Source organism: Streptopelia decaocto (assembly GCF_964273445.1).
Source record: "Streptopelia decaocto genome assembly, chromosome: 12".
Lineage (NCBI taxonomy): Eukaryota > Metazoa > Chordata > Aves > Columbiformes > Columbidae > Streptopelia > Streptopelia decaocto.
The window spans coordinates 202,628-230,463 of NC_138667.1; the positions used below are offsets into that span (position 1 = coordinate 202,628).

Consider the following 27,836-nt stretch of genomic DNA (forward strand, 5'->3'; position numbering starts at 1 on the left):
GACAACATTTGCAAGGACGTTTCAAAAGGGGCGCGTTTGAAAGGGGCTGTGGAAGACCGTTGATTCATGGCACATCGTAGCACTGAGGCAAAACCGGGAACTGGGACTGCGCAGGGAGGAGCACCCACGGGGCTGTACTTCGGTAAAAGAAAGTCCCAACAGAGGGAATGTTGTTGGAGGGGACGAATGTTGACTGGCTTTTGAATAAATGCCCTTTGTGCTTCTTTGGTCTGCAAGAGGGGTGAATGAACTTCTGGCTCCTTCCTGTTGGCTTTGTTGTGAAAGGTCTTATTTCATTATCTTGCCTGTTGCTGGCTCTTCCTTGGCTGAGCTGTTTGTCTGTATCCACAGTAAGGATGGTGTTTCTGACAGCCCACCTGGCATTAGGCAGCTGGGCTTCAATTTGAACAGGTCCTGCTTTTTAGTTTGCATCCTAAGGTCAAATTAACTGATGCGAAAAAGTAGCAGTCCAATGTTGCATATCAAACATTAGTATACGAAAATGAGGCAAACCTTATGCAGTTCAATTATTTGCACAAGTAGAGAGACCTGCCCCATCTGCCCCAAAAGCCCAACAGAAAGAGTAATTGTTGTGCAAACACATTAAATATTCACAATCCAACTCAGTGGTGCCTTCCTCTTCTTGGGTTTTGAAAAAGATTAGTCCTTCTGCTTACTGTAGGAAACTGCTGTGGGAGAGTTATGAACATGAACAAGTTGTCCACAGATGCTGGAGGCTCTTATTTCATGCTTAAGGAGGAAAAAATCATTCTCACCATGGCTCCAAGTCTAATAGTTGGAGAAGCTTAAGAAAAGTGGGATGGATGGATCGGTCCAGCTTGGTACAGGAGAATAGTTTAGAGGATATTTCAAGTTTCTTTCCAGACTGATTCTTCTGATTCTGTGATTATAAATCTTCACCCAAGACCCACTGAAATGATCCATTAACTCAGCTTTGAATTATGCTCTGCAGCAGATTAAAAAAACACAGGGAAAATTCTTCCTTCCATGTCAAAGCTGGATGCTGCAGCAGGGTTTTCAGGTTGCCTTGGCAAGAGGCCGAGTAGAGGAACCCAAACTTAATGTTCGGTGGAGGGCTGACCAATTCACTGCACTTCCCCGGTCATCAGAGCCTGTGACTGCAGTGGAATGGTCCCTTTCTCCATTTTTATGTACTTACATGTATCTTTGCCTGGGACCCATGACATACAGGGTTATTTGGTTATTCCCTTTTCCCCGCACACATGCAGAGCAGTGCTGTAACCTCATTACACAGGTCTCAGAGTTGGATAATTGCCAGCCTTTCACAACCAGGGCTTTCATCACTCTTTCCATTTGAAATTGTATAGGCCAGCTCTGACCTATGGGGGTCATATACCAGTGTAATGCGTAATATCTCAGAAATCAGTTTCTCTAATTTCATGCCAGGTCCAGGCCTTTGACCTTCTGAAACAGCTGCAGAAACAGTGGTCAACTCTGATCTGTTTTCCTCAGCTTTTAGCACCAGTTCTATGGTTTATGTGATCTTTGTTGCTCTTTGCAGGTTCATACAGGTCCTGGCTGATTTGGGGTTAGTGATGTCAGCAGGTCCTGTGATGAAATAGATATGTGGCTAAGTCTCATAGTAAGTAAATTCTTGTTAGATCCTTGCCAGTATTTTGTGTTACCCAAAATTCAAGTGTTAACCTTGTGCATCAAAGTTGCATGGGAATTAAACACATGCAAAAACTGGACACCTTGTTCCTTTTCTTCTTGCCCTGGCAGATTTATCCATAGCATCTTGTCAACACCTACTGCAGTAAGCACCATTCTGTTCATAAGGCAAAGCAGCAGCTGGAACAGTTCTTGAACACACTCGAGCTTGAGAGAACTGTTACTGTTCACACATGGGACCTTGAGGCACAGAGTTGCCCAGACTCATTAAGAAAATCAACTTGCTGGCAGATTCTTTGAGTGCAGAGCTATGCAGTCACATCTGTGTGATCACACTTTTCCTAGAATCTAGGGAGTTTGCTCCTCAGCGGCTGCATGGAGGTTGTAATCCCTGCACATACATGAGTGATGGGCAGCACTTCAGAAGAGCTGGGGAAACATTCCGTAAAGTAGTCTGTCATGGTCAGGTGGGCAATCATTTACCTTACAGAACCAGAGCCAATGTTATTACAGAGCTGCAGTTCCTTTCTGCTGAATCCTAGGCAGAGAGAGCTTGCGCCCTGACTCCAGAGTGAACCATCTTCCTCTGCTTTTGTTCTTGGAGGTGAATGCTGCTCTGTCTGGTGCGCATTGAGATTGAAGAGGACAGCTGTATGCGAGGTGATCAGGCATCAGGTTTGCATTGTGTGTTTCATGATTATTTCATCCTCGTGGAGGTTGCGAAGTATTGACTGTTACACTGAGAATCATCAGCCAAGAGAGCAACTGCTTTTCCAACAGTGGTGGGAACTGTCCCCCTCCTGGAACATTGCAGGCAGCATGAACAGTAGAGCTCTGTACATTTCTTCCCCCCACCACCCCACCTCCCTGCCCGGGAATACTGCCTTACTTTGCTTTTCATTTTTGTTTTATCATTCATGAGTCTGGATCCTCTGTACCCTGAAGTGCAGATTACAATCCAGCTGCCTCTAATGGAAAATACTGGCACCAAACTTCACATTCTTGAAATTTATTGGAGCCACCATTGTTCATCTTCCTCATATTGCTTTCAGGCTATGAAGGACTTGGTCCAGTGCAAGGAATTTTTTCCTCTAACACATTAAGAACTCATTCAGCAGGTTCGGACACAAGGCAGGCCACATCTATGCCATGCCTTATCATAGACTGTGTGTGAGGCGCGTGCAGGATCCTCTGTGAAACAGGAAATTCATTCACCGCACTGGTGCTGTTTCCTCATTAGTTGCTCCTGTCTTCGGTGGCAGGAAGAGCCCTACAGTATCTGCAGGAAGATAGTTTCAGTTTCCTCTTCTGTTCAAATAGACAGCACTGGACAGTCATTTCCATTACTGGGAAGCCCTTTTGAACAAACTGAGAGGACACGTTACGAGTTTTCCTCTGAAATGACTGTACATCACTGCAAGTAGCAGTTCAGTGATGTGCTAGGCATTTCTTCTGAACACCTGCGACTGCCACAGCCAGTCCAGAGTGAGCTTGACCAAGCAAGTATTTTGTTTGCAGTATGTGCTGTGTTAGTTGTACCTTATTTTGTGTAGTACTAATCTTATGAAGATTATAGCACGCTGGTGCTTCTGGTGCTTTTTTCAGGATTTGATCGCTACAGCCCTTCTTGAGGCAAAGCCAGGACATGTTACTGCGCAGTGCGGAAGGTGGTGAGGCTCATTGAAGGACCTCAGAGTCCCGTGCAGAGGCTGTGCAAACACTGACTGCTGTGCCTGGGCTAATATTTACAGCGCCACACTCTGCTCTTTACAGGGCTAGAGACAGACAGCAGACACAGTTCATATTAACACCTGTAAACTACAGAAATATTAACCTAATGCAAACAGCCCAGCAGAAGTTAATGTCTGTATTCACAGAAAACCAAATAAAAACCTCTTTCATTTCCTAGCACGACTGCTAGTGCCCTAAATAGCTCTCACTGCTCATTGCCAAAGAAGGCTCAGGGGTTTTACATCCACAGCAGCTACACGTAGTTTTCTGCTTCAATACATGTGGTATTTGGCCACTTTTGGCTCATACAGTTTCATTATTTTGTCCCTATCAATAAAGCATTCAAAGCTGCTCTTGTATTTTAGCCTCCATGTGGTTCACAGCAGGAAGATCAGAGACATTTAGGTGTCTGTCTGGACAGGTACAAAGTCATATACCTTAATGGATAGACTGTATATTTGGTGAGAATAACAGTCTGTACATCATCCTACAAGAAAAAGGAACTAGTAATTTTTTTATTATAACAATTTAGGGTGAGCGATTGACATGCCGAACAACAGAACTCCAGTCCAGAGGGGCTTTCAGCAATGAGAGGACCGGGTCAACAGCCACCTGGTGAAGTCTAGGAGGGAGCTGGAGTTCTGTGACAGGACAGTGAGCCCTTATACCTGTTCTGGCTGAAGAGCAGCCCCACTGAAAGGGCCTGGAAGTTGCCACGGACACCAGTAAGCTCTGATCCTGAACAGGGCGGCCCAGGCACCGTGCTGTACTAGGAAGAACATGGCCAGAGACTGAATGAAGTTATTCCTGTCTACTTAGCACTGGCATGGCCGCATCTGAACTGCTGTGTGCAGCTCCCTGCCCCTGGAGTTCAAGAGGGATGTGGAAGAGCCCTAGAGGATCCAGTGGAGGGCTACCAAGATGACCTACAGGATAATCTGCATGTGACCTACAAGGAGGGTAACAGAGCTGGGCTTGCTTGCTTGCAAAGAGGTGTTTCATAGCTACTTCAAGGTGAGTTGCAAAGGTGACAAACCCAAACTCATGTTGGCAACGGCAGGTGATACAAGAAGTGATGATGGCCACAATTTCTAGCTTGGGTTGCTCAGGCTGGATACTATGAAAAACATTTTTGCTAAGAAGTTGGTGCAGTGCTAGAATGGGTTATCCAGAGATGCGTTGGAGTCTGTATCCAAACTTGTAGAAAAAGCCACAGCTGACTTGCTCTTGTGTGGGTGGTGGTACTGCCTGGCACACAGGTTTTTTATTAGAAACTCTAAGTCCCTTCCCACCAACTAGTCCAGGCAATGGTTAGTGTGCACATGCTTCGATGACAGATTCAGAAGCAATCCAAGTCATGAGCAGCTCAGAAGAAAAATTATTTGTAAAAGGAAAAGCAAAATATTTCTTCAAGATAAGGAGTCGCTCCTTAGAACAGCACTACTCTACTACTTGAATTCTAAATATTTTCAGAGACAAGCACATAGAAAAAGTAAGTAGCTTTAATAATGCATTACACTAGATTTTGATCCAAAGAAATTTAGGTAATTCACTGTGAGCCCATTGTTCTGGCCCAGGTATATCCACGAGGCATATGGCCAGAGCAGCTACTTGCTCTCTCCTCGTCTGAAGTAAATTCACATGCAGGGCAGTGGAGCTGGCAGTGGCAACACACAGCCATGTACTACACTGAGCATAACAGACAAAAAAATAATGGACCTGGAAACAAGATTTTACTGTTCCTGTAGGCTGGCAAGGTACTTAAACAGGTATGAGAGCTTACACAACATGTATAAGGTTATTTTCCCTTGATTCGGTAGCAGCCTTACAGCTGCTTTCCGCAGTGAAGGGACTGAGTTTCCACGCGTTCAGGCTGTGAGACAGAGCACTCCAGGCTCTTCGGCAGCAAGGATCAGCTGCCACCCTCATGGCCTTTACACAGAACCAGGGGCAGCAGGCTCCAGCTGCTTGCTGGTTTTTATTTTAATCACTCCTGAACATTTTCTCCTCTTTGCTTGTAAAAGAGATGGGCACATGGCGGGCAGCAGCACAGAGGCTGTTTACTTTACACCTTATCAACAGCATTAGGTGCTTTAGAGACTACCAGGAAAGACCCAGGTACGAGCCGCTCCCACATGGCAGGACTTTGGACCACAGCAGAGAGCTGCTGCGTCCAGATGGACGAGGCTTTCTCTACTAGTTCTGCCCCTGGCAACAAGGTTTCTAGGATTTCCAATTTGTCTGTCCTCAAAAAAACCCTTCTTTCCCTCTTGTTATTTTAAAGCATCAAAAAAATTACTTGCCTTAAGAGCAATCATCAAGTTGGGTTGGCTGTCCAGAATACCTCACTGTACTCAGAGGAGTTTTAAGTTTTTATACAGAAGTGAAGGTCACTCAGTGTCAGAACAAAGGGAGACTCCGTGTGCCATATGCAGTGTGTTCCAGAACACAAAGGCTGTTTGGCTAAGAGAGGAGAAGGTAAGGCTTCCCGTGAGATTTTGCATGCAAGCCAATGGGTAAAGCTGTCCGTTTTTTTTTTTAGTAACAGTATATAGACACTGTGGTGTTCCTGGGATTTTTATTTTAATTAACCTACGCTGAAGGGAGGCTGTGTCAAGCTGAGGCACCATCACAGGTACGCTTATGCACTTCTTTTACCCCAACGATCTAGGTGACTTGTAATAAAAAGGTAGATGTTATAGCTAATCCTGGGCAGGCAGGACAGCCAGAGGGCACAGGAGCACAGCAGCAGCACTTTCCGTGAGCACGCACGGGGGCTGCCGTGCTGGACTCTGCAGCCCACCTAATGCCCCGGGGTGAAATAAAATCCCCTCACGTAGCCTAAGAAGGCTCAGGAACACCAGATACTACGCAGGGCTCTTCAGTTTCTGTTTGTGCCACTTCTAGCCTAATCCCCCTTTGCTGGGAGCAGGATGTGTTAGGACAGCAGGCAGCTGTCCCAGGCGGTGGCCGCGTCTCTGGCGCTGCAGCAGGGCTGAGCGCGGGGCGCCGTCCCCAGCTGTGCCCAGCAGCGCGGGACTGAGCCCCCGGGGTGCACACTCAGCACCCTCTGTCACCACAGCCCTTACGGACAAGCATGCACCGAGCAGTGCTGAGGGACAATGCTGTGTTTATTTCTACCATCTCCAGAGGACATGCAGAAAAGGTGATGCTGTTTTCCTAGAGAGCGCGATCTTCAGGGTCTCTTGCTCTCAGGTGGGTTTTGTTAGATAAGAGCTGACAGATGAATACAGACACATCTTCTGAGAACCATAGTCTTCAAAAGTATTGCTTCATAGGGCAGGAGAAAGGTAAAACACACCTGGCTGGTAGGTTGCAGTTCATTTTAATCTGGCACCCAACAGAAATTAACAGAAAAGCAGTATTTCCTTTTTTAACTCCATGGTCATCACCCCCATGCCTTTTTTAATTGTCAGGAGCTCTGTGGTGACAGGTAACTTAGCTGTAAAGCAGAACATACAAGTTCATCGGGTATGATGATGAACTCTCAATTAGCATTAGTATTCCTTCGCTTTGATAATTTTCTTCCGTATTACATACCACCTCAGAACCCATCCCAAACCGCTGGAGTGGCAGAAGGCAGCAGGACAGAGTTCATCCTCGCCCTGGTCTCTCTCTGAAAACAGCTCCACAGGAGGCCACAAAAACATCCAAAAGGGAAGCTTTGAGTAGCCTGCCCTTACAGAGAGCTGTTTGCTCACCTCATCTGTTGGCTGGCGCCACAGAAATATGCCCGATTTTCAGCTTTGTCATCCCCACCCAGACTCTAAATGGAGATACCAGCAATTCTGTTACACTGAGCCAGTACTCAAAAACAAAACTGTAGTTCTAGTTTAACAGCTGCAGCTTGCGAAAACCATGGCTGACATGTCAATAAGGACTTAGCAGGTGTGACAGAGGAGTTACCCTTCTCCAGTTTTCATTGTTGATCTTTATGGAAGAATAAAGACTTATTTGCTGGGCATACCTGATCCTGGCTTGTGATGGGCTGAGAAATCATCATTTTAGGCATCCTGCATTCTTCCCTTAACACTGAAGTGCCACAGGGAAGAAGGTCCAGTGCTCAAACACTTTGGTTTGTTCCAACTCTCTATTTTACCAGTCAGAAGTCACAACTAACAACAAAATCCACAGCGATGTTTAGTATTGAAAAAGCCATGGTGAGAGCTCAAGCAACAACATACGCTGCCTCGCAGTCTTGAGGCAAGACAGCCTAACAGCTGCTTTAGTCTTCAGTGAAAAAAGCCTGTTCTTTCCTGAGGTGGCTCTGGGGCTCTTATTTCTGGCTTCATGCTCAGCCAGTGTCTTGCGGAGGGTCAAGACTTTTTAAACAGACTCCTAATTTGTCCTCGCAGTCTCAGCAGAGCAAGACGGGTGCCCTTTCTCTTTTTTTCACTGTCACAGTCTAGCTGTCTGCGGGGAGCTGAACTTTGTGCTGGAAGACACAACTCTTTTGAGCAGCTTCTACTCCAGATGTTGCTTTGGTGCCCCCAGTTTCCTGAAGCGAATGATCTGTTCCTGCTTCCTTTGCCCTGTAGTCCATGACTTGCACTTGGTGCAGAATTCCAGCAGCTCTACTTTGAAGTCCTGATGGTGCACTGGACAATAGCTCTGAGGTTCACAGAGTTCCTGGTAAGCGGAGGAAAAATGCATAATGTCGAGTGGCTGGTATTTGGAGATTCTGGGCAAACAAAAGTATATAGTTTATCCCAAGAGCAAGAATGTTCTCAGTGTGGGCACAATCACTGTTCATCCGCGTCAGCACCTACAGGTGAGACACCAGTACAGTCCCCTGGCTAAAACAAACTGGGAGTCAGGAAGCCCATGAGTCTCTTTAGCTACATCAGTTCCTAAGGGGAGAAAACAATCCTAGCTTTACATGAAAAAAAATTACTAGCTTTGTGCAGACTATTTGGAGTTCCACAGAACTTCCTGCTACGATGGCCAAAACCAAAATATAATCAAATGTGAAGAATAAACAACAAAACAGAGAAGAGCATTATGTAACTGTATGAACCCCTCCTAGGTCCTCTATCTCCAAGAATGTAACAGAGACGGAGGAGATACAAACACTGGCGGCACGGCTGATCGAAGCGCAAAATGTTTTTTTAGCAAGAGCTGCACACGCTGGGATTCTGCAGCCCAGAAGAACCTTTCAAGCTGCTGTTCTATTCGCCTGCCTGACAGAAAACTCACCCTCTCCGTGTCCCTGCTGCCTTGTGTCAGCGTGCTGGGCACCTGCGGCTGAGAGACCACGAACCGCCGGCCCGGGTCCCAGAGCCCCCCCGGGTCCCAGAGCCCCCCCGGGTCCCCAGAGCCCCCCCGGTGCGCGGATCCGGACCCGCTCGTGCGGCGGGAGCCGCTCGCGGGCAGCGGTCGCGCGCAGCGGTCGCGCGCAGCGGTCGCGCGCAGCGGTCGCGCGCAGCGGTCGCGCGCTGCAGCCGGAACCCGCAGCCGCGAGCACGCAGGAGATTTTATTTCACGTTTCCGTGCGGCGCGAGGCCCAGGAGCCCGAGGGCGGAAAACGCCGCCTCGCGGCTCCGTCCGAGTCCTTTTGTCCCTCACGGCCCGTGCGCCGCTCACGCGCGGCAGCAGCGACGCCGCTCCACGGGCCCGGCAGCGCTCGGGACGCTGTGCGCCGCGGCGCGGGCGCGCCCCGGAAGCGGAAGCAGCAGCGCGCGGCGCCTCAGTGGCGGCGGGGCCGCCGCCTGGCTTTTCCGCTTCCTCCCGGAGCCGGCGGCGGGTGGCGCGTCCCTCGGCAGCGGCCCATGGACCGGCACAAAGTGAAGCGGCAGCGGCTGGACCGGATCTGCGAAGGTGAGGCGGGGCGGGCGCCCTCGGCAGCGGCGGCGCCGCCTCGAGCCAGGCCCGGCGGCGCGCCCGTGCCCGGCGGGACCCGGCCCTGTCGAGCCGAGCCGAGCGGGGCGGCCCCGCGGCTCCGGGCCCCGCGCTCCGCGGCTCGGGGCCCTGCGGCTCCGGGCCCCGCGGCTCCGGGCCCAGCGCTCCGCGGCTCCGGCCCTGCCGCCGGGGAGGCTCGGCCCAGCGCTGCTGCTGCCGGGGCGCCGGTGCCGCGGCCGGCCCGAGCGCTGTCTGCGGCGCTGCCCGAGCCCGGGGACGCCCGGCCGGTGCCCGGTTGCTCGCCGCTCTGCTCGGTTCCGGAGGAGCAGTCCGTGCCGTGGCCGGCCGAGATGGGGGCAGGTTAGCGGGCGGGAGGCCTGGAGCGGGCTCACAACAGGTGTCAGCAGCCCAGGGTAAAGCGGCATGCTTCCGAGTCACCTCTGTTGTCTCATTGTTGATAAAACGTGATGCTGGTGGCAGAGGCTTTTATTTTTCCTAGCTTCATTTCCCTGTGTTTGTTTCCTATTTATTTCTTTTGCTTTGACTGATCCTTTCCTAAATACTGTAGAACCCTAACAGAACTAATGACTTGTTGGACCAGCAAATGAGGGTTCCAGAATTATTGTCTTTGATGTGGTCGCTCCTGCTGACTTTCTTAATAGGCATACGGCCGCCCATCGTGAATGGCCCGATGCCAGCGCGGCCCCTGGTTGCACTCCTGGATGGACGGGACTGCACTGTGGAGATGCCCATCTTGAAGGATGTTGCTACAGTGGCATTTTGTGATGCTCAGTCAACTCAGGAAATCCATGAAAAGGTGGGCAAGAAAATGTGCAAGCATTCAAACATAGAGCTTTGCCTCTTAGAGTGTGATTGATTTGGACTGTCTCTTGCTGTAGGTGCTGAACGAGGCAGTGGGCGCTCTGATGTATCACACCATTACCCTTTCTCGTCAGGATCTGGAGAAATTCAAAGCCCTCAGGGTCATTGTGCGTATTGGCAGTGGCTATGACAATGTTGACATCAAATCCGCCGCAGAATTAGGTATGATGACACCATTAGGGCTCTGCTGTGATCAGAACTGAATATGAAGTGGAACACTGCACGTGTTTTTCTGCTTTGTAGCCGAGTGCATTTAAAACCTTTTTATGTAAAAAGATTTGGAGCTGCATAGTATCAGGCATCTTTAGGAAGCTGACCGATATTGGAGCTGGTGGGTGGCTTGAAAGATTGATTAGCCGTTCCCAGATTGCTCTGCTATGGATGTTGGTGTCTTTGCTATTGTTTGGGATTCAGAAACTTGAATATGGTGTCTAGATAACTTCTGGTCAGGCAGCTTTGAGTTGTTTGTGGGGAAGGAACTGAGCAAAGTCTGATGTCTGAAAGCAGCCTTCAAGTGCTGATGCCGGATAAACTCACTGTAAATGCTTGATAAGTGAGTTTTCTGGTTAATTTTTTATATGCAGGAAGGTTCTGATTCAACTTTTAAAGCCCCAGACAGGTAAAGACTCTCTGGATCAGGTGACAAAAAGCTGCAATTTATTAAACATATGGCTGTGAGACTTTGGGACCTCGTAGTCCCCTAGATGAGGTGGATCACCTAAGTGCCCTTCCCCTTCTTTTTCAGGTTTGTGTCAGTGGTTTGAAATTTTTCTTAATGTAATGCAGATCAGATTAAGCTTAAATCAAACACAAGCATTTACATATAAAATTGAAATAGCCATTACAATTTCTAGATCTGTAAGAACAGATGAATCGCAAACAAATGAAAAGTGCATATTTGTCTAGTGCTTGAATTTGATCCAAAGAGTCTTCTTATCTGAATGATGCAAGGGAGTAGTCTCAAGAGTTCCTGGCAAGCTCTTCATCTCTCATCTAGCCATTACAATTTTGGGCTGAGTTTGGGACCTAATCTACCCTTAGAGTTTTCTACTTAAATTCACCATCCATATCAGATTCATTCACACTCAAAGTTTTCTCTTTCCCTCCACTCCACACTCATTAACTCGAGGAGAAATGGGTCAAGATTCTTTCACTATCAGGCTGCTGCTTGGCATTTTTGCTTTGGAGCGATAGTATGATGACCTGTAAGCATAGCCAGATTTGCTTTTTCATGGACAATTAATGATTATTTTCATGCTTAGCCAGGCCCTGTAATTCTTTCTGAGGTAAGATACTGTTTACTGTGTGTTCTGGATCTTCAAATCAGACCAAAGGGCTGTTGTGTGTGTTTGCATTTTCTTACATTTAGGCATAATATCGCATGTGAACAGGAATTTGTCTAGTTGTGTAGGAGATGAATGTATGTGGCATCTGAAGATGGATGAGATGGCAGCCAGTGAGATTAAAAGAAATGAGGTTTCCCTGTCTCCCGTCCTCATGTCCTCTGAGTGGTCTGTGTGGCATTATGGCACAATTGCAAAGGATTTGATAGCGAAAAGGAGTCAGATATCTCGCATTGTGTGCGGCCATTGCTCTCCTGGTTCTCTCGGAGAGTGTGGTCTGAGTTCAGTCGAATGTGTCCTCTGTGGTCGGTTTACAAGAGCGTGGTGCATTGCTGAACTTTGTGTGCTTTCAGTCATTGCCTGGATTTTATTCCTAGTTTTTTAGATAGGTGATGGACTTCTGAGGAGGAAGAGTTTCCTTGGGCTGGCAAGTAGCAAGGGTTACATTTGGGCAGAGACCCTTTTTTTCCTCTAGTTATTTTTATTTCTTTGTTGGTCTGTTGAATGAAGGGTAGCAGCAGTGAGAAGTGATACACTGCCAGCCCCCTCCCACACCCGTCCTTCTTTTTTTTAATAGATTGCTCAGGAGTGACCAAGTTTTGCTACAGTGTTCCATCTTCCCTTTTCTGACAGTAATTTGTGCTGCCAGGACTTTAACTCTGTTTGCATGAGTAATTTACCTGGTAGTTCTAGTCACGGGCTTTATGGTCCCTTGTGGTTGTGCGTTATTCTAGAGTGGGAGTGTTATCTGTTGTTGTTCTTAAGTGTAACTTGAAATGGATTTAGAGAGGCTCCTGTGGCATCTCTCTGCATTTAATGAGTTAGTTGCTTATTGTTGCTCCTGGGGAAGCTGGTGCTTGCAGTGAACACCTGGACTGTGAGGCACGAAAGAGCTCAACCATCCGTCTGAATTCTTCTAGAGTCTGCCAATCAGTCTGTCAGGAGTATCGCTGGAACGAGTGCATCATTTTGCATGCAGATGTTCTAAAGCAGACAGTTTGTTGCATCACTTGTATGACCTAGTTTTCTCATGTCAGCCTGTTTTGGGTTTTTTTTTGGTTTGGTTTGAATTGGGGTTTCTTGGGGTTTGGTGGTTTTGTTTGTTTGTTTGTTTTTCCTGGTGTGTCAGTCAAATGGAAATCTATAAGGAAGGAGTAGTATTTCCTTGGGGTTAAAAAGCTGTCTGGTCGCATCTGTGTTTCTGTAGAATGAGCTTCTGAAATGAATCCCATGTTTCTTGGCAGTAGTTCTGGAGCACTGAATTGTCTTTCAGCACTTACGCCTGAAGATCTCTATGTTGGTTTAGTGTTGCAATGCTAAAAATCCTATATGACCTCTGTGGCTTTGTAGGCATTGCAGTTTGCAACATCCCTTCCTCCTCAGTAGAGGAGACTGCGGACTCCACCCTCTGCCACATCTTGAACCTCTATCGACGTGTTACTTGGCTCCATCAGGCCATGCGGGAAGGGAATCGAGCCTCAAGCGTGGAACAGATTCGAGAGGTGGCTGGAGGCGCTGTGCGTATCCGTGGGGAGACTTTGGGCATCATTGGACTCGGTAAGTGATGGGAATAGTTAGATTGAAAAGTGAACTGTGAAAGTTTTTGGGAACCTAAGAGTCACAGACTGAAAAAAGTGATAATTTTACAGCTATTAATTCTGGAATACACTGGCATATAAGGAATGCTAGTGCCCTGTTCTGTGATGCTGGATATCTTCAAGATATGGGTGTATGTCATGGGATTGGGGATTTTTTTTCATATTCAAATGGCTAGAAGAATTGAAACGTTCAGGCAGCTTGTCTTGGTGACAATTTCCCTGTGTGCTAGGCTGTTATCAGTAACAAAGCCACCTGAAAGCTACCAATTCCTTCGCCAAGGTCTTGTAGTGAGATAATTACTGCTGCTTGCTCAGGGTCCAGATTTGCTTTGAAAAACAGAGCTCCTTCTAGGCCAAGCTCTGGCTACTGCATGGGGAAGGACTAGAATTAACCACGTGGGATCAGCGCTGAGGAACCGCCTCTGGATCCCTATGGCAATCCCAGGGGTTTCCAGGGCTGCAGTACCTCAGGCCCTGGCAGTAAACTCCAGTGTAGGCTCCCAGTCTACCCCAGTATCTTGTCTTTAAAGTTTGTTTTACCTTTCCTTGATGATTGTGGGTTTTCTTTTGTGAAGGCCGAGTTGGACAGGCAGTGGCTCTGCGAGCCAAGTCCTTTGGCTTCAACGTGATTTTCTATGATCCCTATCTGCCGGATGGAGTGGAGCGATCCTTGGGTTTACAGCGAGTAGGAACCCTGCAGGATCTACTAATGCACAGCGATTGCATCACATTGCACTGCAGCCTGAATGAACATAACCATCACCTCATCAATGACTTCACTATTAAACAGGTGCAGCAGGAGCTTGATTTCCCCCACAGAGCACTGTGGAAATGAATGCAAACAGAAACTGCTGCTTTCACAGAGGCTGAGAGCGTGTGAATCCTGCTGCCTCTGCCGTGTGCCTCCTGCTGCCTTTGGAGGCTGGAGCGTGTGGATCCGGGTGCCTGTGCTTTGTGCTGTATAGAATTTCATGTTAAGAGAAGAATAGGATTGGCTCTTTTTGCCAAGTAATTTCATTTATAAAAAATGGTTTACGTGATCCAATAATTTCAAATTACAATGCGTAATTGACTTTCCTGGTTAGAGCCAGATGTGGTGTGACAGGGACTGTGTAAGTTTCTTTACATAGCTCTGCCAAATCCTCTCTGCCCAAGCCCACTGCGAAGTCAGTCTCGGGCTCTACTCCACTAGTCTATGAATGCTTTTCAGTGCTTTCATGAGAGACTTCTGGACGTTGTAGTCCAGTTTTGTGTAACTGGATACTTGATTCATTTCCTCTTTCTTTTTTAACGTAGTAGGATGAATATGGAGTGCAGAACTTGAGAGTTCCACTTTTGCCCTTGTTGTCTTGTGGTTTTGTTTGTTCATTTTTAAAGCAATTTCTCAAGCATTGCTTGCAGGCATTTCCCCTGTGGTTAGCTTTGCAGTGAGAGCACTCCTAATTCGTCCAGGCCTCATCTAATCACTGCAGGCTCCTGCTCATTTCCAGTAGACTTCCCAAATTCACTTAGCTTCCGTGAAAAGTCTCATTCTCAACCCACTTAATATTTTTCTTCTTCCAGATGCGCCAGGGCTGCTTCTTAGTGAACACAGCCCGGGGAGGGCTGGTAGACGAGAAAGCCTTAGCGCAAGCCTTGAAAGAGGGGAGAATCAGAGGAACAGCATTGGATGTGCACGAGTCTGAGCCCTTCAGGTAACGGTGCCCCTGCATGCCTGCTGCTGTCCTGTGACGCACCTACACTGCATGATTCTTCTTTTTTTAAATTGAGTTACACTGGTAACCCAGAGGACAGATGGAAGTATCACTTCTGGAGAGTAATGTATTTCTTTTCTTTCCTTTTTTTCCCCTCCACAGCTTTGCTCAGGGGCCCTTAAAAGATGCACCCAATGTGATCTGCACCCCTCACACTGCCTGGTACAGTGAACAGGCTTCCATTGAATCCAGAGAAGATGCAGCTAAAGAGATCCGCAGAGCTATTACAGGTAATGAGGAAGACTGTGTGCTCTGCAGCTGCTGCTGAATTACTATTCTTTCGTTAGTTCAGTGCAAGAATTGTGCTGATTGTTCTGAAAACTTGGACTCTGTTACTGGTTTCTGGAACTGGAGTGTAAGTTGAGAATTGTCTCTTTGCCTTCTGAGAATCTTGAATTAATGCTGGAGTGGCACTTTCCCTCCCTGGGAAAGCCTCGTACCCAGTACATCTTCCAAATCCTTCACAATAATTCCTTTGACAGTTACACTGTAGACCTTTTTTTTCTGGAGTAGGACATACTGTCTCTTGGGGAAGGTGAGGCTGGGCAATTGCAGCTTGTGGTAAGTAATTCCCACCAGATCACAGAAGTGGGAAGGAAGGATCAGTTTCTTGTCTTCTCCAGAGACCAGGTGTTCAGAGGAGTCTCCCCTGCGCGTGTTTTTCTGTGGAGGTAGATGGAAAAATGTTGCGTGTTTCCTTTCTACATTCCTTTGCAAATGCTTCAGGGAACAAGCCCTTCCTACTTGTGTCCTGTTTCTTTGTCATTTTTGGCTCTCTTGCAGGTCACATACCTGACGCACTGAGGAACTGTGTTAATAAGGAGTACTTACTGTTAGCAGCTCAGTGGTCCAGTATTGATCCTTCAGCTGTCCACCCAGAACTCAACGGAGCTGCAGCTTACAGGTGAGATATGTAGGTTGTCCAAGTTACCGCTTGCAGCCTGTCTTCTGCCGAATCAGGCCAACATCCCCTTTGGGTTTGAGAGCTGCTTGTACCTGCAGGCAGGCACGTTTCTGTTCCTGTAACCTCTATACATGAGCTTTTTCCAGAAACTTAACCACAGCACTTCTGAAGCTGTACTAGGATTTAATATTTATTTGGTGATATTTAGTTCCAGCTGCATACTGGTTAATTTTTCCAAATCTTTGCAAGACCTGCCCAAGATGTAAGAAAGCCTGCTGTGTGACTGAAAAGAGGTCTGGATCTTAACATTTAGAAGTTGTGCATATCATTATGGCTGTATAAACAAAGCACAGTTCGTATCTGTAGCCCGAATGTGGACTTTAAAGAGATATTGACCAGTGGATTTGGGCAGTGGCCTAAACAGGGTGTATTACAGGTGTTTTTGTCTGTTTACAGATGTGCCACGTGACTGTGGGCAGGTTGCTTCCGTTCTGTTTTTCTCCCATCTGGAAAGCAGGAAATATATTCTCTTCCCTTCTCAGAGGGATCTGCGGAGGTTCAGTTACATTTATGGAGAAGGCACAGTGAGGCAGAACGGATGTAGTGGAAGTGGTTCATTAGCATTTCATGAGTATCGCTCTCAGATTTTTCATCTTACGCCTAGCTGCTTTATGAGTTCAGCTCCTTACCTTTTCTGTCTGAGAGGCTGGTGAAGGGAATTTCCAGCCCTTCATGATACCTTCCTACAGTGCCTCTGGCGGTTTTCACTGGAGATAAACTTGGTATCTGTTTTCCACATGCTCAGTGTGTGACCTGAGACTGCCTGCCTGTCTGAGAACTGGTGTCATTTGGTATTAGGATATAACTGCTGCTCTTCAGCTCTGGAGACTTTTCCTGTGTTCCATATCAGAGCATTTCTGTCAGAAAGAGAGATTTGCATTCAGCAGGTGCCTGAGGGCACGGCTCCTTTCCCCTTGCATAACTGTTGGACGAGCTTGTAATTTCATGTTTCTCTTGGTTTTAGGTTTCCTCCAGGAGTAGTGGGAGTAGCCACCCCTGGGCTACCAGAACCACCAGTAGTGGAAGGGATTGTAGCTCACGGCATCCCTTCGGTGTCTCACTCTGCGCCGCGTACGCCTTCCCCTGGAGAGACAAGCAAACTGGATGCAGACAGAGAGATTCCTGCTGACCAATAGCGGCATCTTCCTCTCCTCTGGCAGCAGGAAAAAGGAGGGCATCTCCTCCTAGGACCTTCTTTAGCAGCCTGCAGAGACTGGTTCCTGTTCATAAAGGACAGGAGAATGCATTTCATTACTGGCAAACTTTAGTTCTTGCCTTTATTTTGTAACCCTTTAGTTTTAACCTCTCGATGAATCTTTCTCCTTGTCTGGGGCAGGGCAGCAGTGACCTTGCCTCCCCTCAGAGATCCTTGGTTTAACCAATGGTTTTTCCCATATATCTGCCTTGGTTGTCTGTGACAGGAGACTGTCCTTGTGCACTTGAAAACAGAAGTGGAGCTGCCTGACCAGCGGTGGCTCTTGGTGTCCCTGACACCAGACTTGAGTGCACACTTTTCAGTTGTGACTTGTAGCTTGAATTTAATTTGGCTGAACCTCTCTAAGTGTAGCCATGGGGAATATTAGAAAAATATTAGTGAATTGGAGAAGTCGTGAATATTGTCTTTATTATGCCCTTGGTAGAATGCAGTCTAGGCTCAGCTCTGTGCAGTACTTCGCTTGTTTCAATTAAGGTTTCCTATGAGAACAGACATAGCGCTGGCATTGCGAGTTCTTGACCATACGAGGTTTTGCCTATGCATTACTAGGCCTGAAGTTAAAAGTAACAGTCTAACAGTCTCAAAGCCAGCCTGATAAATTATTTGAAAGAGATTAAAATGTCATCAAATGTGTTCTGGTGGCCACTGTGTTTGTGAGGCCTCAAAATAGTTCACCCTGGAGCCTGTGCGATTTGGAGAAGGCAAGAGAATGCGCAAGCAGGATAAACTTGCGCTGGGAGACAGCAAGTAGCAATAACTTGCAGCTGCAGTTGCCGATTCTTCACACGCGTACCTCACAGTCTAACGGCGGTGTTTATCCACGGGGTATCTGTCATGTTAAAATTCTAAGCTTTGTGCTACAGATTTTTTGTTGTTGTTTTTGGCATAACTGCATTAACTAGAGGTAACATACCAGCATTAGCGACATTTCTCTGTGCTGATGGAGAAGGCGGCATGTAACAGTTGACCAAATTACTCTGCTTCGGCTCTGCTAGCGTATACTGCATCGCCAGTAGCGGGCAGGGCAAGACTTTTTGGTACACAAATAAGCTTTGTGGTACTGAAGGAGAAAGAACGCTCTCAGCTTGTCACCTGGAGCCAAGACAGGATTGTTGCTCTCAGGTCTGTTACCATTTCCCAAATGATTGAATATGAATTGCTGCTTTAAGGGGTATGGAGTCTTCAGCAAAACAAGTTCCACAGGAGATTATTTTCCTTAATTCCAAGTCTTCCTTTAATTTCATTGTTACACTTCAGTTTGTTTTCTTTCTGTGCACAAGATGTTACAATTTCTGATTGATTTGTTCATGTTGTGTGGGTATATAAAAGGAGGTGCTGCGTGGGAGGCACACTCTGTGGGTTTGTCTGCCTCTGTTGTGTGTTTGTGACTGGAGGCTGAACAGCTGGGAACAGACTGGAAATGCATCCTGAGGTGTGGACGAGCTCCTCCGCGGAGGCTGTTTACAGTTGGGAGGCTGAGGAAAGCTTTCGGAGTCACTGCGTTTTCAGATTTTTTCCTGGTTTTACATTTTTCTCCAATACTGCCATCACGTAATGGTTTACTACTGATACAGTAAAGTGATTGATTCCTTTCTCCTCGACCCCCCACCTCCCTAATACTCCCCAGCAATTCAAGAAAGGAAAATAGGCAAGAAGTAAACTTCAGGTGTTTCCATACAGATTTTTACACTTTAACTTTTTAGCATTAGCGTGACGATATTAGTTCTCTAGTGTTGAGTGGGGTTTTTTAATAAGATATTTGTCTCAGCGAAGGTTCTTGGCTTCTGTGTTTTCATGGATGATGCTGATTCTACTTAAACTTCATATACCTCCTTGGCTGCTCAGGTTTAGCAGATCAGACTGGGACTGGTGGTAGGCACAAGTTACAGAAGAAGTTTTTTCTGAACAAAAGCCTAGAGCTCAGAAGCACTTTGATTGCAGCTGTACCTAAAAGAACCAGCAGCACTTTCTTGAGTTCTCCAATCTCTATGAAATCAAATTTTTACTATCTAGTAGCTCAGAAAGCTGTTCTTTGGACAGGCAGATAGGGAGAAGTTTTCGTGGACTGAGAGCTCATCTTCCGTTACCACATTAGGAAGCAGTCTTTCAATAACTACTCTTTCCTTATTTGCTGCTGAAAATTCCTGCCCTGCTTACAGGTTCAGGACTGAGATTGTTTTGTGGCAAGGGGCTTCTGGTTATGAGCTTTGTGAATACAGAGGATCACAGTACATGGACCTTGTCTCTTCTAGAGCACAATGCAAGAGAGATTTATTTTTCAAGAGGCAGCATTTTTTTTTCTTCTTTGCTGCCAATATCTCTATAGTCAAATAACTGAGCAGAGGAAGAGTGGAAAGGTTTCATTTGGCGGACATGTGAGTTCCTCAATTCTTATTTTTGGTGCCTAGATATACTGGTAGCTATTAAGTGTAGGAATTAAATAACTGATGTTGTAAGAAATATTTCTGGTTACGGGTACCAGGGAGTTGAAGCTGACAGCATTGATAGTGGCTCTGTTCTGTCCAACACTATGTTGGCTTGCGATTGGATATGAAGGCCATTTTCCCCTTGATTAAAGCCACAGCAGAAAATGTTGAGGTAAAAATGAACAGAACCCTTATCGTGACTCTCTTTGTGCTTATAGGATTACTCTGCTTGTATGCAATTTGTACCTCTGCTTATAGACTGAACCTGTTACCACCAGACACAGGCAGTTCTGAACAGATAGCTCAAAGAACTTACCAGTACTGACGTACCCGGTGGTCTCCGCCCCGAGCGCCCAGTCCTTCGCTAGCGCTCTCTTCTCCTCTGGTACGCGGACTTGCAGCTCACCAGCCCAAGCTCAGTGCAGGATACAGAAGTGGAAGGATCTTCCTTCAGAACTAGCGCAGAGCTTTAATCCCAAAGAACAGAAGTCTCCCAGGGCGAGGCAGGAGTGCCCTGGCCGCACTGCTCTGCTCACAGGAGGTGCTCACACCGTCCCAAGGTACATTCTGTTTGTCAGGGTCACTGCTGCTGACCAGCTTTTTTATAGAGGACTCAGAGTTTCAGAAATATATTTTTGTAGACAATGACTAAACTGTGAAACATTGAAATAAAGCATGTAAACAAAAACTTACAGCACTGTCCTCTGTACAGATGTTTTTCTCACTTCAGATCTGTCCTGACTCATTAGAAAATGTTTGATTACTTCTTGGATATATTTTAATAAAGTTCTCCAAAGAACATGGCTGCTGTTCGTGGAAGGGGTGGCCTTAGATGCAATATTGAAGGGGAGGGCTGAACACCTGCACAGGTGAGCGTCTGATTCAGTCCTGCTTTTCTCAAACTAGAGAAGCTGGATCTGCCACTCTGGCAAATGATGTTTGGATTCTGGAGCACTGACCATCCACCAAGGCTGTGAAGGTGGCAGGCTGGAGAAGCAGCGTCTGAGTGGGTAAGGGATAGCTTTGGATGTAGCCTGGTGTTCACTTACGTGACTTCTCACATCATGGTAGCTTGTTTTGCAGCCTGTGTGTAGTTTAAATATACCTGTGTAAACAGCAGTAGCTGTCTTCAGCGTTTTACAGTAAAATAGTATGTGAAATACATACAGAAAATCAGCCCCCAACACTCATTTTTCTAACATAGAAGTTGGTGCAGCAAAATTAGCATAGAAAGGTGGTTAGGTGTTTCATAAACGGAAGTTAATTTCTGGTTTACGGCCTATGCTCCCTGTGTCAATCATCAATGAAGGTCAAGAAATCCCTTCCTGTTCGTGGTGGATTATATCACTGTTTGTCTAGCTGGTGCTGTGCACCTTTGCAATATCCAGCACCACGCTCAAGAGATGGGATATGGGAAATGCTGGTCTGCTCCATCATGGCAATTTCAGTCTCGGAGCTGGTGGAATGAGAAGGGAATCTTTTATGTGGTGGTCTTATTTCTGACGTGTAGCTGATGATCTCACTGTTTCAGTGAAGGAACTTAAGACATTGAGGGCAAAGCCTGGTCTTCAAAGAATGTAGTGCTGATCTTGGATCTACCAGTCACTCAGACACAAGGTATCATGGCTCTGCTGCCCGTCGGTTCTGTCTCATGTATGTATTGGCTCCTGTACGTTTTTCAAATACAAAAAAAAGAGGGGCAGTTGGCTAGTAAAGCTGGTGGCATGTAGTAAATAAAAACCCACAGACGCTGTACAGCACAGGTTAGAGCAGAGTTCTGATGTCCCTGTTTGTTCTTAAGTTCTATTATACGTAGTTGTTTGAAATACCAAAATATAGACCACACTTCCAAAAAACAGTCTTGAACCTTTTATTGATAGAATAATGTGTCTTAGAATCTGTTCAGTATTTTATCTGTGTGCCACATCAGGACTAAAATCACACCTTAAAGAGCACAGGTAATGGGACGAAAGGATGAAATACACTTCTGAGGACAGGCACGTTGTACAACCCTGTACTGGGCATCGCTTTACCCATTTCCCAGTACAGTAAACTGCGTCCCTATAACCAGGAAGTAACAAAGATGAAACACTGTCATCTACTTAAAACCACCTGGAACAATCTTTGAAAAGAAAGGGAAGTGAAAGCAAGCAACTTGCCTTTGCTGGTGCTAACTCAGTGTCAAATGTGGCTTTCCTAGAGTCAGGATGTGGATGTTCTTGCTCTGGGATGGAGAACGGCGGCTGCTCCCTCCGCAGTTTCTCCTGTCGCCGTGTACTGCGCAGGCAGAACGCTGTAAAGTCGCACGTCATTGCTCTGACAGTGTAGGATGCCGAAGTATTTTGTTGTCCGACTATATTGGATAGGTTTAGAGAATCTCACTATTCTCCCTGATAACTGTCCAAATGTATCAGCTAATTGTGACAGCTGCATCCTATTAACATAATGATTTTGTACCTACAGCCGCCGTTCCAGGAGCGTGGTGGCCGGGCTGTGGCCGCGGTGCCTCCCGCGGCCGACCTGGGACGTTCGGAACGGCACCTCGGCTCCCGCGCCCCGAGCTGCTGAGCTGGTTTTGTGCGTGTTTCCCGAGGTTTCGGTTAAACCGCCTTCGTCTCTGTGACAGGTTCAGGCTGCGAGCAAAGGCCGCCCGGCTGCTCCGCGCTGACCGGGCCGGCCCGGGCCCTCCCGGCGGCCGCTGCGCTGCGCGACCGCTCCGGCTCCTGTGCGCGGCACCGCGAGCTCGGGGCCTGTGCCGGGGCCGCTCCCGCCCGAGGCCCGACCCGCGGCCTTGTGGGGCAAAGGAACGGGGGACCGCGGGCGAGGTGCATGCCGGGACCGGGGGGGACTGCGGGCGAGGTGCATGCCGGGAGCGGGGTGGGACTGCGGGCGAGGTGCACGCCGGGACCGGGGGGGACTGCGGGCGAGGTGCATGCCGGGAGCGGGGGGGGACTGCGGGCGAGGTGCATGCCGGGACCGGGGGGGGAACTGCGGGCGAGGTGCATGCCGGGACCGGGGGGGACTGCGGGCGAGGTGCATGCCGGGACTGGGGGCGGCGCTCGGAGGCCCAGCGCGGGGCGGCCGCTCGCTCGGTGTCTCGGGGCGGCGGCGGTCGGAGGGCTCGGGCCGGCGGCGGAGGAGGCTCCTGCCCGTCGGGAATGGCGGACGCGGCTGCCTCCCCCGTGGGGAAGCGGCTCCTGCTGTTGCTGGCGGCGGGGCCGGGCGAGGGAGAAGCGGCGGGGCCGGAGCCGGGGCCTGCGCTGCCGTCGCGGGCCTGGCGGAGCGGCACGGTGCGGGCCATGAGCGGGGCCGTGCCCCAGGACCTGGCGGTGAGGGCCCGGCGGCGGGGGCGGGGCTGGGGCGGCGGGAGCCGCGGGCGGGGACGCCGCGGGCCGGGCTGCCCGCGTGGGCCGCGGCCTCCGGCTGCCGGGCAGGGCTGCGGGGCGAGGCCGGGGCCCGGGGCGCCGCCTCCGCGGGCGGGACGCGGCCGCGCCGTGTCGGCGGCCTGGGCGCTCCCGCTGGGCCCGCCGGGACGCGCCCCGGGCTGGTGAGTGCGGGTGGGGCCCGGCCGCCCCGGGGCGGCGGGCGGAGGCGCGGGACGAGCGCGGCCGGGCCGGCTGTAGCTGCTGGGTGTCGGGTGGTTGTTTTCCCGGAAGGCGTTAAGTGTTTTTGTCAGCCTAAATGATGCCCCTTGTTTGAAGGTGTAATTTTGAGTGGAGATTATTGATTTAATTCCGTCCTAGATTTTGTTTTCGGTTGTAAGTATTTGTGCTTTGTGTAATGTGTTTAAACACCCTTTAGCATTTGTTTGGTTCATGTCTGGCACAGCTGAGGGAGGCGCTTGGCTGGCGATCTCAGAAAGGGCTCGCGAGGTGTCTGCGCCAGTTCTGCAGGTTCCCGCTGTGAGAGTGGCAGACTGTGCAGACCCGAGGGCACGCTCCTGGGAGCTGTGGCTGTTAAAATGACCCATGGTAGGGGGAATGAGGTTCTGTCTGAAGAGTTTTGTTACTTTATGACTGGCTTTTTGAAAATTTGTTGTTGTCGTGATAAGTTCTTTGGGCTTCTTTGCAGTTCCCTTGACTCCCTACAGTGATGCTGCTTTCTCCAGCCTTGTTTCAGAGCTGCAGCAGGGCCGTCAGCGAGAAGGGCTCTGCCAGCCCAGGTGGCCTCGCACCCTGTGTCGCTGTGGTTGAGAGCTGTGGTGATGCACTCTAACCGCTCCTTTATTTATTTGAGGAGGAAGAAAACACATGCAGAAAGGGGATCTTCAAAAGGAAAACGGAGCAAATTTTTGAGACTCTGTCAGAAATATGAAAATGTCTTGGGGCTGACTAAAACGTGGTCTGGAGAGCTGCTCTTGGGGAAGACTGTGTTTGCCATATGTATCATCAGTATTCTTGCACTGTGGAATCATCCATCTCAAACATGCGTATGATGTACTGAACTTTTGGTGTGCACCTGATCTTATTACTGTTTCAGTGCCAGGACTGGTGAAGTGTTTGTTGGTTTGTTTGTTTGTGGATCTCTGTCCAGTGAAAGGTAGTCCCTTATTTCCTGGTTAGTCATTGCTGTCCAGCCATACAACCCTAACAATGTAAAAATCAACGTCTGTGCTTGGTAGCGTGGGAAGAATAGGATTTCTTTGGTGTGTGAATTCCTTCCTTTTGTTCAGCCCTGCAGTTCTCACCCCAGTTCCTTTTGTCAATAACCTTTCACTTAGCACAGCTTCAGTGATGCAGCTGTCTCGAAACAGTGTATTCTCCGAATCTGTACAAGAACTCTTAAATGTGAACTGTGTAAAGTACTTAAGGCAGATTTTTCAGAGTCCCGTCATGTGGAATATTTAGTGTTGTCATGGAACCTTCCATGCATAATGAATACTGTAACAGTGATAACTATCAGAAAAATATGTCATCTTTTAAAACTCATTCTGCTAGAAGAAAATGACAAGTTGGTACCAGTCAACCACAGTTTAGGAAATACTTATCCAAGGTGAAGTAATAATGTGAACTAGGCCTGAAAAAGGCTAGAAAAGAAAAAATCTGTTCTACCCTCTGGGTTACTTAAGCATGTGCTGTCTCGTGATGTCCTGTAAGGACAGTTCCACTTACTGGCCCGTAGTCTGATGTTGGGCTTTTAGAAATACAAAACTGCAGTCGATTATCTGCACTTTTCTGAATCAGAAGACTCAGGAGTAGACAAGAAGTGCAGAACTTAAGAAAGCAGCTGAGATAGCTTTTTGGGGGGGGTTGTTTTAATATTGGAATTTTAGGGAACTATTACTTGTTCTGGTGTGGTGAAGCCTTTTGCTATTTTTCCCTGTATGAATTTGGTTATGGAGAGTAGCACTTAAATATTCTTTCTTTGAGAAAACCTGGAATACTTTAATTATGGTTAGTCCATAAAAACTGTATATAGTGGTCAGTCCTAGCTGTGCCGTCTTCAGAGCACCTAGGAGAAATCGTGAGGAAAATCTGTGCTGCTATTGGAAAAGAGCTTTACCTCTTCTGACTAGAAACACATCTTGCCCTTTTTCTCAAAATGTCTGTTAGGACAGGATCATAAAAGACTTGTCAGGCTTTAGCTTGGTATTGTCCTAAAATTGTGAAAGGGTACGTTACATGTCAACGGCAAAATAGCTCAACCTGTCGCATGTGAGGCAGTGCTGCTTTTGCTTAAGTGGAATAAAATGTATGTGAGATGAGTGTTTTAATGCATAGACAAGCTGCACAAATCCTGCAGAGTTTGGAGCCCTGGAACACTGGGTGTTTTGGTGTGGAATAAACCACATATGCTTTTTACAGTAGATGGTAGAGGAGGAGGTCATGTTTGGGTTTATTTTCTTTCCTTCTTTACGGATACTAAATTACGTCTCACACAGGTTTTCTATGTCTGAGTTTTTATGTATTTCCTACGGTAATCTGCACGTATAACTGAATGTGTCTGAAGACATTTTCACTTGTAGGTGATATGTGGATTGCACAGCTCAACGAAAACATAGTAATCTGAAGTATCTTATTCATAAGGGATTTTATTGAATAAAGCTGATATTTAGAAATTATTTAGAAACTGCCTGAATTGTGGAATAAGCTTAATTTACCTTGCAAGTATAAGAGCTGTTTGAGTTAACCATAAATAACAGGGTATTTCAAGTAGTTTTTCGAAGTGGGTCACGTTGGAAAAGAGCGTCTTCCTGTCTGGAGGCTGGACGTGTGGATGAGGGCGCTGGGCCCCGCCGGCGGGGTTCCCGTCTGGAGGCTGGACGTGTGGCTGAGGGCGCTGGGCCCCGCCGGCGGGGTTCCTGTCTGGAGACTGGACGTGTGGATGAGGGCGCTGGGCCCCGCCGGCGGGGTTCCCGTCTGGAGGCTGGACGTGTGGATGAGGGCGCTGGGCCCCACCGGTGGGGTTCCTGTCTGGAGACTGGACGTGTGGCTGAGGGCGCTGGGCCCCGCCGGCGGGGTTCCCGTCTGGAGGCTGGACGTGTGGATGAGGGCGCTGGGCCCCGCCGGCGGGGTTCCCGTCTGGAGGCTGGACGTGTGGATGAGGGCGCTGGGCCCCGCCGGCGGGGTCGCCTCGCGTGCTCTCGGGCGGTTTCGGGTGCTGGCGCTCGCCGGCCGAGCGCGGCTGCTGCGGTTCAGTTCTGGTCAGGTCTGAGCGGGGGCTGCACGGGCTTTGAAACCGCAACAGAAGTGGAAAGAGGAAAAGGGAGTTGAAACCGCAGCTTCTCCTGCCTGGTGTCTGATGCAGCAGAATCAAAGATTTCAGATTCCCTGGTTTAGATTTAGTGAACCGTGGTTATCTGACTTTGGAAAATTCCTGCTCAAATAGGCTTGCTGCTTAAAATGTATACTCAAGAAATCTCTTACTAGACTTAACCCATTTTCTTTCCACTTAGTGGTAACAGTCTCTGCAAGTTTTATTTATACCGATAAACAGTATGAAAACTTGTAGTGTTCTTGCATGTTTGATTCATAGAAGTATTCAGATCCAGCTTTTACAAGTGAAAGGTGAAAGATAACTGCGCAAAGTTTGTCTGCAGGAACCTCCTTGATTATTTGTTTTGACTTTTTTGAATATTGTTTTGTAGTGTTGAAGTGTAACAACACAAACGCGGAGAAGAGGCTAGAAAAACAAAGTGTGCTTTGGCAAGACCTCAGATTTTTTTCCCGTCGTTGTCAAAACATAGTGTATTTTTTCCTTTGGCTTTTTTTTTTCTTGGGTGCACAGTGTTGACATGGTATGTACATGGCTTGCTTTTTACCAAATAAAATGCCATAAGCTGGGAATGTAGAAACCATATGCTTTACGGTCTGTTTGGTGAGCATGTAATCAGTTCATTTAGCTGAATTTGTAGGTATGGCTACAGAAAGCAGTAGACTCAGTAACAGCTGTGCAAATAGAGTAAAATTTAGAAAGTTGAATACTAGTAGGTATAATAATAATTTAGGTTCCTGTCTTGACACATTTGTTGGTATGTTTTTCTCTAAGGCGGATGCATGTGTCACACTCCAAACAAAACCCAAAGCTTGAACCGCACACTGGTAAGGGCAGTAGTTCAGCACTGAAGCTGGTACGGGTTTTGAGCCACAGGTTGGCAGCTGTGAGTCCCTTTTGTCATTGACATGGTTGCAGAAATGCAGGTTTCTGTAGTGTCCATAGTGAGATGTTTTCTCAGTGTTCAGGGGAGGTTCAGTGGAGATACAGGAGTCTGAAAGGTCCCTTTGTTTGTATGCCTGTGTGGAACATACGCAGTCACATACTGCATTCACGTACCTTTTCTGTCAGGTTTCAAATAGAAGACTGATAGTTTTGTAGAAGGTGAAGATACAGGGACTTGTGAATATGGAGCAACTTCTACTCGAAATGCAAGTGGTTATGACAAAGTTATTTTGGGGTTTTGTCTGGAGTTATTACTGCGTTACGTCTCTCTGCTTTGGCAGTCCACTTCCTAAACATTTTGTGTGAAAAGAGTAGGCCGGTGTTTTAACTGAGAAACTGCTTCAAGACATCTGGTTTGTAGTTTTAACTTCTTGAGGTACAAAGCGTTAGTGTGTGTGTGCGTGTGTTTGTTTGTGCAGGAAAGCCATCTCCTGCAGGTAGTGTGTGTATCATATTCCTTGGGCAGGTGCTGTGTGCCGAGGAGCTATTTTCTTTTGGCTGATCTTATTCCGTGCTTCAGTGAATTCCTTGATCATTAGTTGATCATTGGTGGCTTCAAAAATATTTCTATTTAGCCACATCATGTTCTTATAGAAACATTTGAAGAAATGTCTTTCCAAGACATTCAGCCAGTTTAATGAAAGTTTGTATATCATGTTTATGTTTGGTTGCTGAATAGCTTTTTAATGTGGTCATAAAATACATTTGCTCGTACAGTAACCTCTCTCTGCAGTGTTAGAGTGCTCTCTTA

At 47.7% G+C, this 27,836-nt stretch overlaps 2 protein-coding genes and 2 long non-coding RNA genes across 12 annotated transcripts in view; 2 read left to right on the forward strand and 2 right to left on the reverse strand.

Annotated features, from left to right (window-relative positions):
- Positions 1–6,714: 6,714 nt before the first annotated feature.
- On the reverse strand, positions 6,715–8,699 carry LOC309445254. The gene is made up of 2 exons (XR_014185256.1): positions 8,602–8,699; positions 6,715–8,034 (listed from the first exon to the last, which is right to left on the reverse strand). It is a non-coding gene; the product is annotated as an uncharacterized lncRNA (long non-coding RNA).
- Positions 8,700–8,826: 127 nt separating this feature from the next.
- On the forward strand, positions 8,827–20,229 carry LOC309445253 (C-terminal-binding protein 2). Its single transcript, XM_082063845.1, has 9 exons — positions 8,827–9,222; positions 9,906–10,060; positions 10,143–10,287; positions 12,819–13,025; positions 13,642–13,856; positions 14,630–14,760; positions 14,923–15,050; positions 15,604–15,724; positions 16,749–20,229. Exons 1-9 carry the CDS (start codon positions 9,174–9,176, stop codon positions 16,918–16,920), a joined length of 1,323 nt encoding a protein of 440 aa, XP_081919971.1. The 5' UTR covers positions 8,827–9,173; the 3' UTR covers positions 16,921–20,229.
- A 1,051-nt stretch (positions 20,230–21,280) lies between these two features.
- LOC309445255 lies at positions 21,281–22,238 on the reverse strand. Of its 2 annotated transcripts, none has more exons than XR_014185257.1 (2): positions 21,888–22,238; positions 21,281–21,779 (listed from the first exon to the last, which is right to left on the reverse strand). It is a non-coding gene; the product is annotated as an uncharacterized lncRNA (long non-coding RNA). The 2 variants fall into 2 exon arrangements; XR_014185258.1 differs by having other exon boundaries at positions 21,884–22,238.
- Positions 22,239–22,480: 242 nt separating this feature from the next.
- KDM3B (lysine demethylase 3B) overlaps positions 22,481–27,836 on the forward strand; it is a 53,976-nt gene continuing 48,620 nt past the window's right edge. For 7 of the 8 annotated variants that reach the window (XR_014185260.1, XR_014185261.1, XM_082063901.1 and 4 more), the window contains exon 1: positions 22,481–22,755. Coding sequence is in view for 6 of the 8 variants with exons in the window: in XM_082063901.1 (XP_081920027.1) it covers positions 22,585–22,755 (171 nt within the window). In the remaining 2 variants the exon portion in view is untranslated. The remainder of the gene's footprint in view (positions 22,756–27,836) is intronic. The other variant, XM_082063902.1, reaches the window with a different exon arrangement.